This window comes from Equus quagga, chromosome 15 (genome assembly GCF_021613505.1).
Source record: "Equus quagga isolate Etosha38 chromosome 15, UCLA_HA_Equagga_1.0, whole genome shotgun sequence".
NCBI classification, from domain to species: domain Eukaryota; kingdom Metazoa; phylum Chordata; class Mammalia; order Perissodactyla; family Equidae; genus Equus; species Equus quagga.
The window spans coordinates 33,828,487-33,841,431 of record NC_060281.1 but is presented as its reverse complement, the minus strand read 5'-3'; the positions used below and the strand labels follow the sequence as shown (position 1 = coordinate 33,841,431).

The 12,945-nt window shown below is 54.2% G+C and overlaps 1 protein-coding gene and 1 long non-coding RNA gene across 2 annotated transcripts; one reads left to right on the top strand and one right to left on the bottom strand.

The window, feature by feature from the left end:
- Nucleotides 1–1,524: 1,524 nt before the first annotated feature.
- Nucleotides 1,525–2,674, bottom strand: SFTA2 (surfactant associated 2). The gene is made up of 3 exons (XM_046640342.1): nucleotides 2,475–2,674; nucleotides 2,134–2,222; nucleotides 1,525–1,991 (listed from the first exon to the last, which is right to left on the bottom strand). The coding sequence occupies exons 1-3, from the start codon at nucleotides 2,533–2,535 to the stop codon at nucleotides 1,905–1,907; spliced, it is 237 nt and encodes a 78-aa protein (XP_046496298.1). The 5' UTR covers nucleotides 2,536–2,674; the 3' UTR covers nucleotides 1,525–1,904.
- A 269-nt stretch (nucleotides 2,675–2,943) lies between these two features.
- On the top strand, nucleotides 2,944–8,771 carry LOC124226700 (uncharacterized). The gene is made up of 3 exons (XR_006885347.1): nucleotides 2,944–4,751; nucleotides 4,861–7,308; nucleotides 8,116–8,771. It is a non-coding gene; the product is annotated as an uncharacterized LOC124226700 (long non-coding RNA).
- The last annotated feature ends 4,174 nt before the right edge of the window (nucleotides 8,772–12,945 follow it).

Sequence of the window (12,945 nt, the reverse complement as noted above, 5' to 3'; positions counted from 1 at the left end):
TATGTGCTGGGCCCTAGTTTGGACGCTCGGGTTCATCAATGAGGGAAACCATGGTCTCTGCCTTTGTAGCACTTTCCTTCCAGCAGGGAGAGTCAGAAGTAACATGTCAATAAGTAAAACTATGTCATAAATGCTATGGGGAGAAAAGGGTAGGACAAAGTGGGGGGACCCAGGTGTACATGTTGGGGGGCAGGTGGTAGCTGAATAGGGGTTCAGGGCAGAGCTTCTTGTAAAGGTGAGATTTAAGCAAAGACTTGCAGGAGGTGCAGCAGTTACCAAGCGGATGTCTGGGGGAAGTTTCCAGGTGGAGGGAAGAGCCAGAGCAAAGGTAAGATGGGAGCACACCTGGAGTGCTCGAAGAATGGCAAGGAGGCTGATGTGGAGGCAGAGAGCTGTCACCTGCCCGTTGGTGCAGGCTAGGGGCAAGCCATGAAATACTGGGGCCCCTTGGGCCCCCCTACTACCTCTCCTTTGGGCTAATTGTCCCAGGATGGTTGTAAAGGAAACTAGAGGAATTCTGTAAGTTTTTCTTTTCACTCTCCCATACCTGTGCTCCCCTCATCTTCAGGGATGCTCCATGCCAAACTGTTGTCTTCACCTCCCTCCAAAGTAGTCTGTTTCTAATTTCACATGGTGGTGATGGGGGGTGTGGGGGTATAATAGGCGGGGACGGGTACTGTGGAGAACAGGAAGCAATCATATCAATACTTCCAAATGGGCATGTCTGGGCTGCATGCTGGCCTTTTGAGAGAGCTGGTAAGAAGTCAAGACAATTTTGAGTGGGGAGTCAGATGAGTGCCCGCATCAAGAAAATCAGGAGCAGGAGGACACCGGACCCTCGAGGAGACTAGGACTTAGGTGTTGGGACCGGGTTTCCACCCTAATAATCCCAGGCCCACTTATCTGACAGACTGTGGCATGTGCCTCAGGTAGCTTATCCATGTCATCTTCACAATAATCCTATGAGCTGGTACTATCATTACCCCCATTTTGCAGGTGAAGAAGTGGAAGCTCTGAGAGGATAAGGAACTTACCTAGGACTCGCACGTGGGCCTGCGTGACTACATGTTCTCGTGGTTAGCAGGACAAGCTCTCTGGCGCCCTCTTCTCCTCCCCACCACCGACTTATGCCAGGCCCACCACCCGCTCACAAGCTGAACCCCTCATCCCTCATCTCTCACCTGAGCTGCCTCCCACCCACCTCCTGCCCTGACTGACCTGTGGGGATCCCTGGGTCAGGGGCCCATGTCCTCGGGTGTTCTGTCCACATCCCTGTCTGGGGTTCCTGAACCCCCAGCCCCAAAGCTTAAGCAAAGGGAGATGAAATGAAAGTCTCATTTAAGCCAGCATTTGTCTGGGGTTGACCTCTCCACTGCTAATGGACTCAGGTGAGGGACTTACCCTCTCGAAGCCTCAATTTCCTCATCTGTAAGATTGGGTACTGATACCTATCCTGCTACATTCAAGATTGCCGCAAGCATGGAGATGAGAAGGCATCACGTCTGGAACAAAGTAGGAATTCAATACTTGTTTCTTTCCTTTATTCCCAGGGGTTCTGAAGATCTCACTTGAAGTGTGTGTTCATGTTCATGCATATATGTGTGCGGGGTGCGTGTATCCCTTAACAGTTAATTCCCTAGATTCTTTCTAGGCTTTTGTCACTGGTGTTGAGGGAGAGAGTGTCCATCCCGGAACCCCTCTGCTTAACAAGGGGGAGAATCAGAGACCAGGGCGTCCAGTTGCCGGCCCTATGCTCATGAGCCCACAGCCTCAAATCATTGGATTTAGCGTATTTAATGCCACTCAGCAGGGTGAGGGTCTGCTGGAAGACAGGGCCAGCACATCCCCCAGCACTCCAGGGGCCAAATGCCTGGGGCCAAGAGGGGCACAGGCTTCCATTGCTCTCAGACTCTGCAGATGACGTGGTGTGGGCATCCTGCACGATGGAGAGTGACGTTGGTCCCGGATGGGAGATGGAAGAGGAGGCAGAGCTGGGGGAGACAAGGGGTTGGAGGGCAAGGTGTAAGATGGCTCTCACTCCCACCCCGGAGACAGCCAGCCCCCAGCAGGGAGGCCCACACTGATTCAGACACACTCCACACAGCCCCATCCTTTCCCCTCCCGAAAAACTACCTTTTCGAGAAATTCCAGGAAGCTGGAATCATAGGAGACATTTGCCAGAAAGGAGTCCTTCAGCTTCAGTTGCAAAGTCATTCCTGGCCCTAAGGATCCAAAAGCACAGCTTAGGACCCAGCCGTCAGGGCCAGATTCCCTCAGAGATGCGGGCACCCCCTCCTACCCCTCTCCCTCGAAGTTCCTCTTCCCCGGCAATGCCATTTCAGACCCTCTCCAGGTGGCCGTTCAGCCCCGAACCCTCGGGCGCTCAGGACTGGGGTGCCTCCGTCTCTCTCTCTCTCTCCCCTTCTTGGCCTCTTCTTTCCTTGGGGACCCGTTGTCCAGCCGTCAGCCCTCACCTGCTCCATGTGAGCTGCCGAGGAAGGTCAGCAGGAGGAAGAGGGGCAGTCCGGCCCCCATTGTGGCCACCTCGCTTCTCCGATGGACGGAAGAGATGCCTGAAGCCCCGGCTGGCCTCTCCTGACCAGGCCTGCCTTTCTATACCCTACTCAATCCTTAGTACAGACGTTTGGGGGGAATGGGGAGGGGGAAGCAGGAACTGGATTTTCCAGTTCTCCCAACATGGCTTTGAGGACCCAGGAGAGGCCTTCACTGGGCTGTAGGGGAGAATAGAGGGTGGTCCCCTTTTCTCAGTCCTGTGCCCTCCCGCTCCCCCATGATTCAAGGCTTGAGGGAGTGGGTGCCTGGTCCCACAGAGAGGGAGGTTGAGAGGGGAGTGGGGACCAGGGAGGTGTCCCTCCTGCAGGTGTCTGGGCCCCACCCAGGCCTGAACCTCTCATTGCTCTTTAGGGATTAATTATTAACTGCAGTTAATTTTCATCATTCATGCCACTGAAGGGCTCAGGAATGTGGGCCCAAAAGGGAGGGGTGGATTATGCCAAGTTTTTTCCCAGACCCAGGTGTCTTGCTCCCCCCGTCACAGTGACTTTTGGGGTGAGAAATGTGGGTAATGGGGAACTTTCATCTTTGAATGTTTTGTTTTAGTTGCTCTAAAATATCCTGGATACTCAGGTGGAGACATGAGTTCCATCAGACATCCTCCCCCCTCCCACCCGGGGCACTCGTGCAAAAGGGACGCCTCATACTCCCAGCAACACCCTCACACATAGGCACTCAGAGTGGCAAATCCGAGGACAGACATGTGGAGGGAGTCTGGAGCCCATCTAGTTTACCATTTTTCTTTAGAAACTAGGAAGCTAAGGCCCAGAGAGGGTAAATGACCTACTAAGGTCACATGGCAAATCAGCAGCAGAGAGATGAGATCCCATCCCTCATAATGCCAGACACAGCGGTCAACTCAACAGATTGACACACCAGTCACGTAACCCCCTGGAACACACAAAGGCACACACACTTCATCTTCCTATCCGCCTCCCTTAGCATCGTTTCCCCTCTTCCCAGAAAACCAGTGGGCCCAGCACAGAGGGATGGAGGCAGAGAGAGCACTGGGCAGAGTCAGGAGAGAAGCCAGAAGCAAGGTGAGGAAATTGGAGAGATGGAGAGAGACACACGGTCTACACGGTAAATAAAGTGAGACATCCAGGGACTAAGACTTGCACTGGGAGCAAGAAGCCCAGGGAGGGAAGAATAAATGGATGAAAAGATCAGCAGATACAGGAGGTGTGAGCAGGGGGAAGAAGGCGGGAACACAGAGAGATGCTTTGGGGCATCTGAGTCTTGAGGGTAGGAGTGCCCCTGTGTCTTTCCCAGCCGGTGGCCCGTACTCTTTCCATGTAATCATAGCTGACGCTGTGGTGTGCTAGGCACATTAGAAACATTGTTTCCTTTAATGTTGTGACAACCCTTTGAACTAGGTACTAGACTAGGTACTAGACTACTCAGTTTTAGGGGTGAAGAAACTAAGACTTAGATAGGTCATGTGACTTGTCCGAGTGTGCACAGCTCGGAACTGGTGGATCCCAGTGCAGTGGATTCAGGACAGTCTGCCTCCACGTTGCACTGTCGCTGCACACACTGCGTCTTCCCTGGTGTCCCTCGTCTCCCCTCGCCCCTTCTTCACCAAAGGAATGGAAAACTCCGTGGGCTGCTGCCAGTCTAGATGAGTAATGGCTCAGGTGTTCATCTGCTTAACCTGCCCTGGGGTGTCCTAAGGGTCAGCTGCAGTTCCCAGGCCATGACGTTCTCTACTCCCACCCAGCTCCCAAATCCTGCTTCCCCCAGGGACCCATATATCCTCACCCCCAGTGGTATTTCTAGGAGCAAGAGGAGGACCTTGGGATAGGGCACCTGGGTGTCCCCTCTCCCAGGAGGGTCTGGGCTGGGGCCTGCCTTGGGCCTGAGGGACAGGTCCCAGTCTGGGAAGAGCCCGGGGGCCAGGTAGGGGAGTCCTTAGGCTCTTACTCACTTTTCCCCTGGCCCAGTGCTTCCTGGGATCAGGCTGGGACAGGTTAATCCTCTGGGGACAGCTTGGTGACCTCTCCCTGGGGATGGAGATCCTGGTGATGGAGGCCCCGGCACACCTGGCTCTCCCAAGACTTGTAATAGGTCTGGGAGCCTTTAAAGAGCCAGGGAGAAGGGCCTGGAAAGACACACAGCTGGCACCATGGACGCTGCACTGGTGCTGCTCCTGAGCCTGCAGGCCTTGGCGGGACTTGGTGAGAACCGGGGCTCCAACATGGAGTGTTGGGGTGACGTGTGGACTCTGGGCCCAGGATAGCCAACTCTTCTAACCCCATCATATAATTTTTCCTTTTTTTCCAACAGCTCAGCTGACCCCATCGGGGATCTCTAATCCAGTATCTGCTGGTCTCCCCACCGTCTCAGGGAGTCTCCCCACCGCCTCTGCTGGTCTCCCTACCATCTCAGGGAGTCTCCCCACCGCCTCTGCGGGTCTCCCCACGGCCTCTGCGGGTCTCCCCACCGCCTCAGGGAGTCTCCCCACCGCCTCTGCTGGTCTCCCCACCGTCTCAGGGAGTCTCCCCACCGCCTCTGCTGGTCTCCCCACCGCCTCTGCGGGTCTCCCCACCATCTCAGGGAGTCTCCCCACCGCCTCTGCGGGTCTCCCCACCGCCACCGTCTCAGGGAGTCTCCCCACCGCCTCAGGGAGTCTCCCCACCGTCTCAGGGAGTCTCCCCACTGCCTCTGCGGGTCTCCCCACCACCTCTGCGGGTCTCCCCAGGGCCTCTGTGGGTCTCCCCACTGTCTCTGCGAGTTTCTCAACAGTTTCTTCAGCCTCTGGGGGTTTTTCGGGTAGTCCTCAGACTTTGGCTCCGACCATTTCTGGGAGCACTTCAGGAACAGTCTCAACATTGCCAGGTAATATTTCTGTTGCTCAACCCATCTCTGAAGAACTCTTTAGCTGTACCTCTGGGGCGGGGGTCCTTCCTGTGCTCCACCACGGGTACTCAGCAGTGCCCCAGAACCTCCTGGACCAGGGCCCTGGCCTTGGTGGCTGTACAAGGACCCCCTTCTTTGCTTTCAATTTATCAACCTTTTCTCTTGTGGTTGGTGTCTTCTGTATCCTGCCTCAGGCTTTTTTTTTTTTGCCTACCTCAAGGTCATGAAAATATTCTCCTACATTTCCTTTCAGAAGCTGTCTTATTTTAGCTTTCAAATTTAAGCCTGTGCTCTATCTCAGATTAATCTCTGTGTATGGAGTGAGGTAGAGGTCACGGTTAATTTTTTTTCCCTTATGGATTACCAACTGCCCCAGAACCATTTATGTCAAAGACCCTCCCTCTCTCCCCACCGGTGAATCATGTGAGTACCTTTATCGAAGGTCAGGTGCCCACATACGTGTGGGTCTATTTCTGGACTCTGTTCTGTTCCTCTGTTTGTCTGTTCTTATTCCAGTGCCACAGTGTTCAATGACCGCAGCTTTGTAGCACGTCTCAAGATATGGTAGTATGTCTTTCGCTTTTGTTTTTCTTTTGAGAATGTCTTGGCTATTCTCAGTCCTTTCACTTCCATAGAGTCAGTTCATCAATTTCGACCAAAAACTTGCTAGGATTTTGACTGAGGGTGCGTTAGATGCAATTTCTGCTTCTGCTCTTGCTTGGGTCTCTTCCGGTCATTTTCCCCCGCTGCCTTTCTAGGATCTGTCTCCCCCACGACAGCCCCTGGAGCTGCTCCAGCTGTGCCTGGGACTTCCACATCGAGTGGGGCTGTCTCAGGAGGTTCCACTCCCACAACGGCTGGAGCGGCCACCATGTCCCCTGGGCTCAGTGTCCCGAGCAGTAAGGCGCTCTTATTCGCATTGGGTCTTCTACCAGGAAAATGTTGGTTGGGCCCCTTCTTTCTTATTCCCCTGCAGCCGCCCTGGCTCCTGGAGTGGAGAACAGGGACAGGCCTTAGTGCCTGCTTCCAACTGTGTTTTGAGTATGTCTGAGGATGTCTCCAATTCTTAAAGGCATTTCAGTGCCCCCTCAAGCCTCTGATCAGACCAATACCCAGATGTCTGTTACCTGATTGCTTCCTCGAAAGGTTTTCAACTTCCTTCCTCATTGCTGAATCTATCTTTCCAGGGCAAGAAGCATCCCTGCCAGAGCTGCCATCCTCCTCCCTCCTTCTGTCTCCCTACTCCCCTCCCCTTCAATCCTAGCCTCCCCATAGGCTGTCCGAGGGCAAGAAATGAGTGGAGGAAGGACAGGACAATGCCTCTGGCTCCTGTTAGTGACCAGAGTCACCGTCTGTCAGGAGTGGTGGGGAAGACTGGGGTTCAGAAGGAGAGAGGCCCCCATGGGGACCCTCACAGTGAAGAGACATCACCGATTGAGCGACGTGGACAGTGGAGCCTTAGATATGGAGGAGGGTTCAGAAAGATGGAGAGATGTGGATGTCAGTGAGGAGTCAGAGACCGACAGACACGTCCGCAGGTGTTGAGGAAGAGATGACTGGGGTTTAGATCGAAGCCCTAAGGGGGCCTTCAACCTCCTCCATTGAGATTCTTATCCCAAGATAATAGGAAAGAATTCCACAGAGAAACGGGGTCTTAGAGTCACGTGGACATCAGAGTCACAGAAGGAAAGATGGAAAGTCACGGAGGGCAGTGAGGAGTTGGGGGTGGAGGTCCTACCTGCCTCAGTCACTGTCCCTCTCTGCTCCTCAGGCCCGAAGCCTCAGGAGAAGGGCTCTGTCCCGGATTGGGCCATCGTGCTGATCACCCTCACTGTGGCGGCAGCCATTGTTGGTCTACTGTACGGTATCAAGAAGGTGAGTGAAACTGTGGTCCAAATGTGTGGGTCCCCAAGGCCAGCGGGACTGGGACTCGGCTGCCCCAGGACTCTGAGAAGAACAGGGGCTTCAGGGGGAAGGATGACAGCTTGCCACACTTAGGGAGGGATGAGGGAAAAAAAGGAACCCCGGTCTGGGTGGCTGAGAGGAAACATTGACCAGGCAGGGGCTTGGGGCTACTGAAAGAGACACTGGGCGTGCGCTGGAGGCTGCCCAGCCCATAGAGGCACTGAATTCAGCTCTAGGCAATGAAGCACCAGCTCTGTGGAGCCATGTTAACCTGTGTTTTGAGTCCTGGCTCTGCCATTATAGCTGTGTGACCTTGTGAAATTTATTTAGCCTCTCTATGCTGCAGATTCCTTAATAATAATAATAAAACAATAATAATAATAACAACAACAATAACTAATACTTAAATAGCACTTATTATGTGCCAGGTGCTGTACATATCTTAGTTCACAGCAATCCCGTGATGTAGTAATATTATTACCCCTCACTCTACAGATGAGGTAATTGAGTCCTGGATAAATGAGAATTATGGCGTCCATCTCAGAGGGCTGTTGGAGGATGAAATGAGCTCATGCACATAAAGCACTTAGGTGCTTGGCATGTAGTGGGTGCTCAGTAAGTTAGTCTGGTTCATTATTATTGTTGCTTTTGCTGGAAGAGGAGCACTGAGACCCTGAGCTGTTGAGGGGACGCAGCTGTTCATGGGGAGAGCTGAGGGCTGGGCAGCCGGTTCCTGGGGCCTCAGTTAACCCATCCTATCCATCCCTCATCCCACAGGCCTGCCAGTTCCGGAAGGAGATGAGTGTGGGATGTGGCTGTGGCTCTGTGACCCCTTATAGCTGCCACCGCGAGGTCCCCGGTCAGCGCTACTCCATCAAGTGAAGGGGCGGGGCCAGGATCGCCAAATGCCCCTCTGCCTTTGGCCTGCCCTCTTCCCCTCCTAAACAGACTCCTGATTCAAGGCTCAGCCTTCCCGTTCACACTAGCTGGGGCTATTTCCTGCAGGTGGGTTCCTGGGACCACTGGCTCCCCAGCTCTTCTCCATCAACAGTGTAAAAGGAAGTCCACTGTCAGTCACCAAGCAGAAGGCTGAGATTCCAGTCCTGGTTCTGCCGCCAGCCTGCCGTCTGGCACCTGATTTCTCTGCTGCAGTTTCTCATCAGTAAGAGGAAGGACCAGGGCTAGATGATGTCTAGGGGTCTTCACGGAGTCTGGGCCTGGGCAGTTGGTATCTTCGCCCTCACCCTTTCTTCCCATCCTCTTCCCTATCAGAGAAGCTCCTTAGCTGAGGACACTTTGCTTGGACCTCCCAGGACTTTCCCCCTACACGTCTCCTTCCATACAGAGTCCCCTTGGACTGACTCCTGATCCTCCCTAGACCCCCGATTCTCTTACCTGCTCTGTGATGCCCTCTGGGTGGTGGTGGACACAATTCTTGCTAAATAAAACAGCACTCCCTCCGCTGATCTCCCAGCCGCTGTGTATGTGCCCAGGTCCGTGGGCTTTGCTGTCGGGCAGGTGCAGGCCAAGTCTGGGCTCCGCTGCTTACCAGGTGTGTGACCTTGGGCAAGTCACTTCCCTGATTCGAGGTTGTTTATTCTCATCTGTTAAATGAGGCTGACATTGCTAACTTCATAGGTTATAACAAGGTACACAAAAATGCTAAAACTTCAGTAGCTCATAGGGTTGTTTTGTGACCGGCCCCTCAGCCTCTGGCTCAGAGAGAACAACCTCTGCTTACACTAAGAAGTCAACTTGAGCTCCACCTACCTCCAGGTTCCCCCACCCCAGATGCCCATGTCCTCTGGGGGAAGTTGTGGCTCGAAGAGAAGGGGGGATGTTTATTTACACAATTAAAGCAGAGATCCCCAGCCTCAGCACTACTGACACATTGGGCTGGAGAGTGAGTTCTTGTGGGGGCTGTCCTGTGTATTATAGGATGTTTAGCAGCATCTCTCCACCAGATGCTAGTAACAACCCCCTGCAAGTTGTGACAAGAATGTCTCCAGACATTGTCAGATGCCCCCTGGGGGGCAAAATTACCTCTTCTTGTTGAGAACCACTCTCCTAGAGGCCTGGCTCCCTGGAGGAAGGTGTGGGGTATCGGACTAGTGGAATAGGGGGCTGTCAGTCACTGATGAGTTCAGATGGAGTTGCAGAGGAGGGCTTGGCTCTGCCTCAGTTTCCCTATCCTGCAGGATGCATTGCCTGGGAGGCAGGCTGTCCACTTCTGAGTAGTCAATCTTTGGCCTGACTCCACGGAGCCTTATTAATCTCCTATTAATCACATTAATGAGCAGTTGGCCTCTTTTCATCCCACCCATTTCAGCCCTGCCTAGGGACGAGTCACACCAAGTAATGAGAGGAATTCGTGTTCGGCCCTCTAGTCCTCCTATGAGCCTCGCTGCCTGAGGCCCTGGCATCTTGCCCTCTAGGTCCTGGCCCTCTCCACTCCCTCTGCCTGCTCCACGTCCCCCAGATGGGCAGTAGCCAGCCTTGGCATCCACTCCATTCAGCTGAGTAAACGCTTATTCATTGTTGGCTGTGTGCCAGGCCTTGTCCCAGGTGCTGGGGATGCAGCAGTTGTCAAGGCAGAAACGGCGCCTGCAGGGGCTTACTTTCCATTAGAGACCCACGGTGAACAACTTGAGTGATGGGGTGGTGACTTAGACACCTGGACCCACAGCTTTCTCTCTCCTTAGAGCCCCTGGTAGTCAAGTCTGTCCTCCCCCTGCTCCAGCCCAGGCACTGTCACCTGGGGGCTCAGTACATGAATTTTGACACTCTCTGAGCTAATGCTTGCTTCAGACAAGGAACCAAGAGGGAGGAAGAGGGAGGCTCCCGGGAAATCCTAGAACTGGATTTCTGCATTTCTGTAGAGGGGTGGATGGGGGTTTGGAGGCGAAGAGACGCTGCAGGGCTGAGGTGGGACAGGAAGGGAAGCGGAGTGAAGGCAGAGCTCCTGTACGCTGAGCGTCTCTGCCAAAGGTCTCGGCCTCAGACCCTTTGGGTGGCCAGGACCTGTCTGCATCCCTGGTGAGGTATGTGAGGATCATTCTGGGGTTCTGTATCTGCCTTGTGTCTGTCACTCACCCCACTGTGTCCACGTCTTTTATCATCCCTGGGCGTCCGGAAGCACCTGTCCACAGCAGCGGGCCATGTGAGGTCTTTCCCCTTTCTTTGCTCTTTCACCTGATACTCATGGACAGCTCCACCCAGGGCAAAAAGAGTGACCATGTGTGAGTAAGGGGTGTGGAGAGCTGGGCTGACGTGAGAGAGGCCAGAGGGCAAACTTGACGCTGGAGAAGAACCAGAATTTGAATCTCCTCCCAGAGCTCTGGCCTCCAGTCACCCCCACTCCTTGTCCTGCCAGAAATCAGGTCTTCTAGAACCTGGCTGTTGCTCCCCACCTCCCAGGAGCCCTGAAGGCCGCCCTCTCTGGGTTCCCTCTCCCTCTGCGGGAGCTGGTTCGGGAGTCGGCCCCCTCCCAGATCCCACCCCTTCTGCCGGCACCCTACCTGGCTCCATGACGCACCAGCTGCGGTCTCCTGTTATCAGGCCACTCCAGTGGGGTAGGGCGGCTCCATTTGCTTAAGGTTTAGTCCTGAGGGGCCCCAGCCCCCATGACGTCAAACCTAGTTCTATATAAGGTGAGGGGACCCCAGCCCACACAGCCCCAAGCAGCAGCCCAGCTCTGACATGGCCCAGCCGGCCCAATGCATCCGCTCTACCTTTGGCCTCCAGTGTTGCCTCCTCTTCCTTCTAGCTTCTTGGGAGGCAGGTAAGATGCCCTTGGAGGTGAAAGGGCCACCATTACACAGGGGGATAGAAGACAGAAAGGAGTTGTTTCTTAGAATTTATAGGGTTGAATGACCAATCATAGAAATGAACAGCAGAAGACTGCAATGGGAAGGGGAGTGGGTACGGGGCTGTTCCATACAATTGTCTGTGGTGTTCACTGCTCAAGTTTGCTGGCTAAGGGGCATGTAGGGGATGAAATCTAGCCTATGCTCTGCTCCTCAAGACATGGCTCCCCAGGCTTCTCCCAGCCAGACTGGGGCTTCTTCTAGGTTGCATAAAGATACAGTAGGGGCTGGAGGTCCTGGGGGGGGGGGGGGCAGCGGTGGGGACCTGACATTCCCTGAGCACCTGCAAGGGACTCACAGGTGCTGAGGGGCTTCCTCTCATTTCATCCCCTCACATCCCCTGAGGTGGTCAATAATAACTCATTTTATAATGAGGAGAGTGAGGCTCAGAGAGGCAAAGGGCTTGCCTGAAGTCATGGAGGCAAGCAAGGATCCCGACACCCTACAGTGCCTGCTGCCTTCAGGCGGCACTAGATGCCTTTCTCTGGCAAGAACTCATCCTGTGCCACCCCGGGCTCCTGTCTGGGCTCCAGTCTTGACTCTGACCCTTTAATTAGTCTAGACTCCCACAGATCTGTTGAATGGGAAGGATGCTGCCTGGACAATACCGGGAGCTGATGCCTACTGAGCTTTTACTGTGACCAGGACATTGTTCTAGACACTTTGTCCACGTTTACTTATTTACTCCTTGGTGCAGCTTGATATGGTGTGGGCAGTTTTGTCCCCATTCTACAGTTGGGAAACATCCAAGGGCTTCGGTGAGAAGAATATGGAAAAGTTTGATGAGCTAAACAGACCCTACGAGATAAAGTGAAATTGCTGGATTAGTTCGTTAAGAAACAGTTCTGTGATTGGACCCAGGGAGCAGAGATGCCACACACAGGGGCAGTTTGGAGGGGGCCTGGGCCATTGGGAGGAGGGTCTTCACAAAGTAGACACGCAAAAATGGATTCAGAGAGACTCTATATACTGGATAGGGTCATCCATGGTAATGGCGTTGATGATCCCAAACCAGGGCTGGAAAGTCGTGAGCCTGGATGCTCCAGGCAGTATTTGGGGCAGGGCAGCCAGCAGCTTCTCCTTCCAGTGGTGTTTGACTGAGGGTGATATTAGAGGAAGTCCCTCCTTCCCTGAGCTGAGGGTCATGTTGGGGCCAGAGGGGATGGGGTGGGGACCTGGCAGATGGTGGACCACAGAGGCAGGGTGTGAGGAATCTTCCAGGTGTCTCCTCTACGTCTCAGCAGTGCCTTCTGTCTGAGCCCTGACTTGATGCCCTTCCCCCACCTCGAGGGTCTGGGGACAGAGACACCGGAGCCACCCTCAGTCGCCCAGTCTCCAGTCTCATCCACCTTCTCTTGCCCTTCCTGTCAGGCTGATTGTCCCACCTGCTGCTCTCCACCACCTTCTGTCTGTGCTGCTGCCCAGGAAGAGGCACCTGTAGGGGGCAGAAGAGAATGAGTCATGAAGCAACTCCACATACATTGACTTTTTAATTTTTTTTCACACATTCACTTTTGAAGGAGATTTGCTCTAGGGCACAGGACAGGAGCAGGGCAGACTTGAAAGCAGAATTCTGGAACAGGACACTCTGGGCTCTGTGGGTGTGGTCTGGGAGATGGCCGTGCTAGAGCCTGACTGGGCACGATGGGAGTGGGGGGCCGCAGGGCAAGAGCAGCTGGATGCTCAGGCCCTGCAGGGAAGACAAATGGGTGCTAGGTGGGGAGGGCTTGAGGCTGGGGTG

Bases quoted from the DNA above. Each gene is read 5' to 3' on its own strand.
- SFTA2 (XM_046640342.1), bottom strand. From the start codon at position 2,535: ATGGGGGCCGGACTGCCCCTCTTCCTCCTGCTGACCTTCCTCGGCAGC. The intron at 2,223-2,474 runs GTGAGGGCTGAC...TTGGATCCTTAG, and splicing joins CGGCAGCTCACATGGAGCAG to GGCCAGGAATGACTTTGCAA. The intron at 1,992-2,133 runs GTAGTTTTTCGG...TGTCTCCCCCAG, and splicing joins TCCTGGAATTTCTCGAAAAG to CTCTGCCTCCTCTTCCATCT.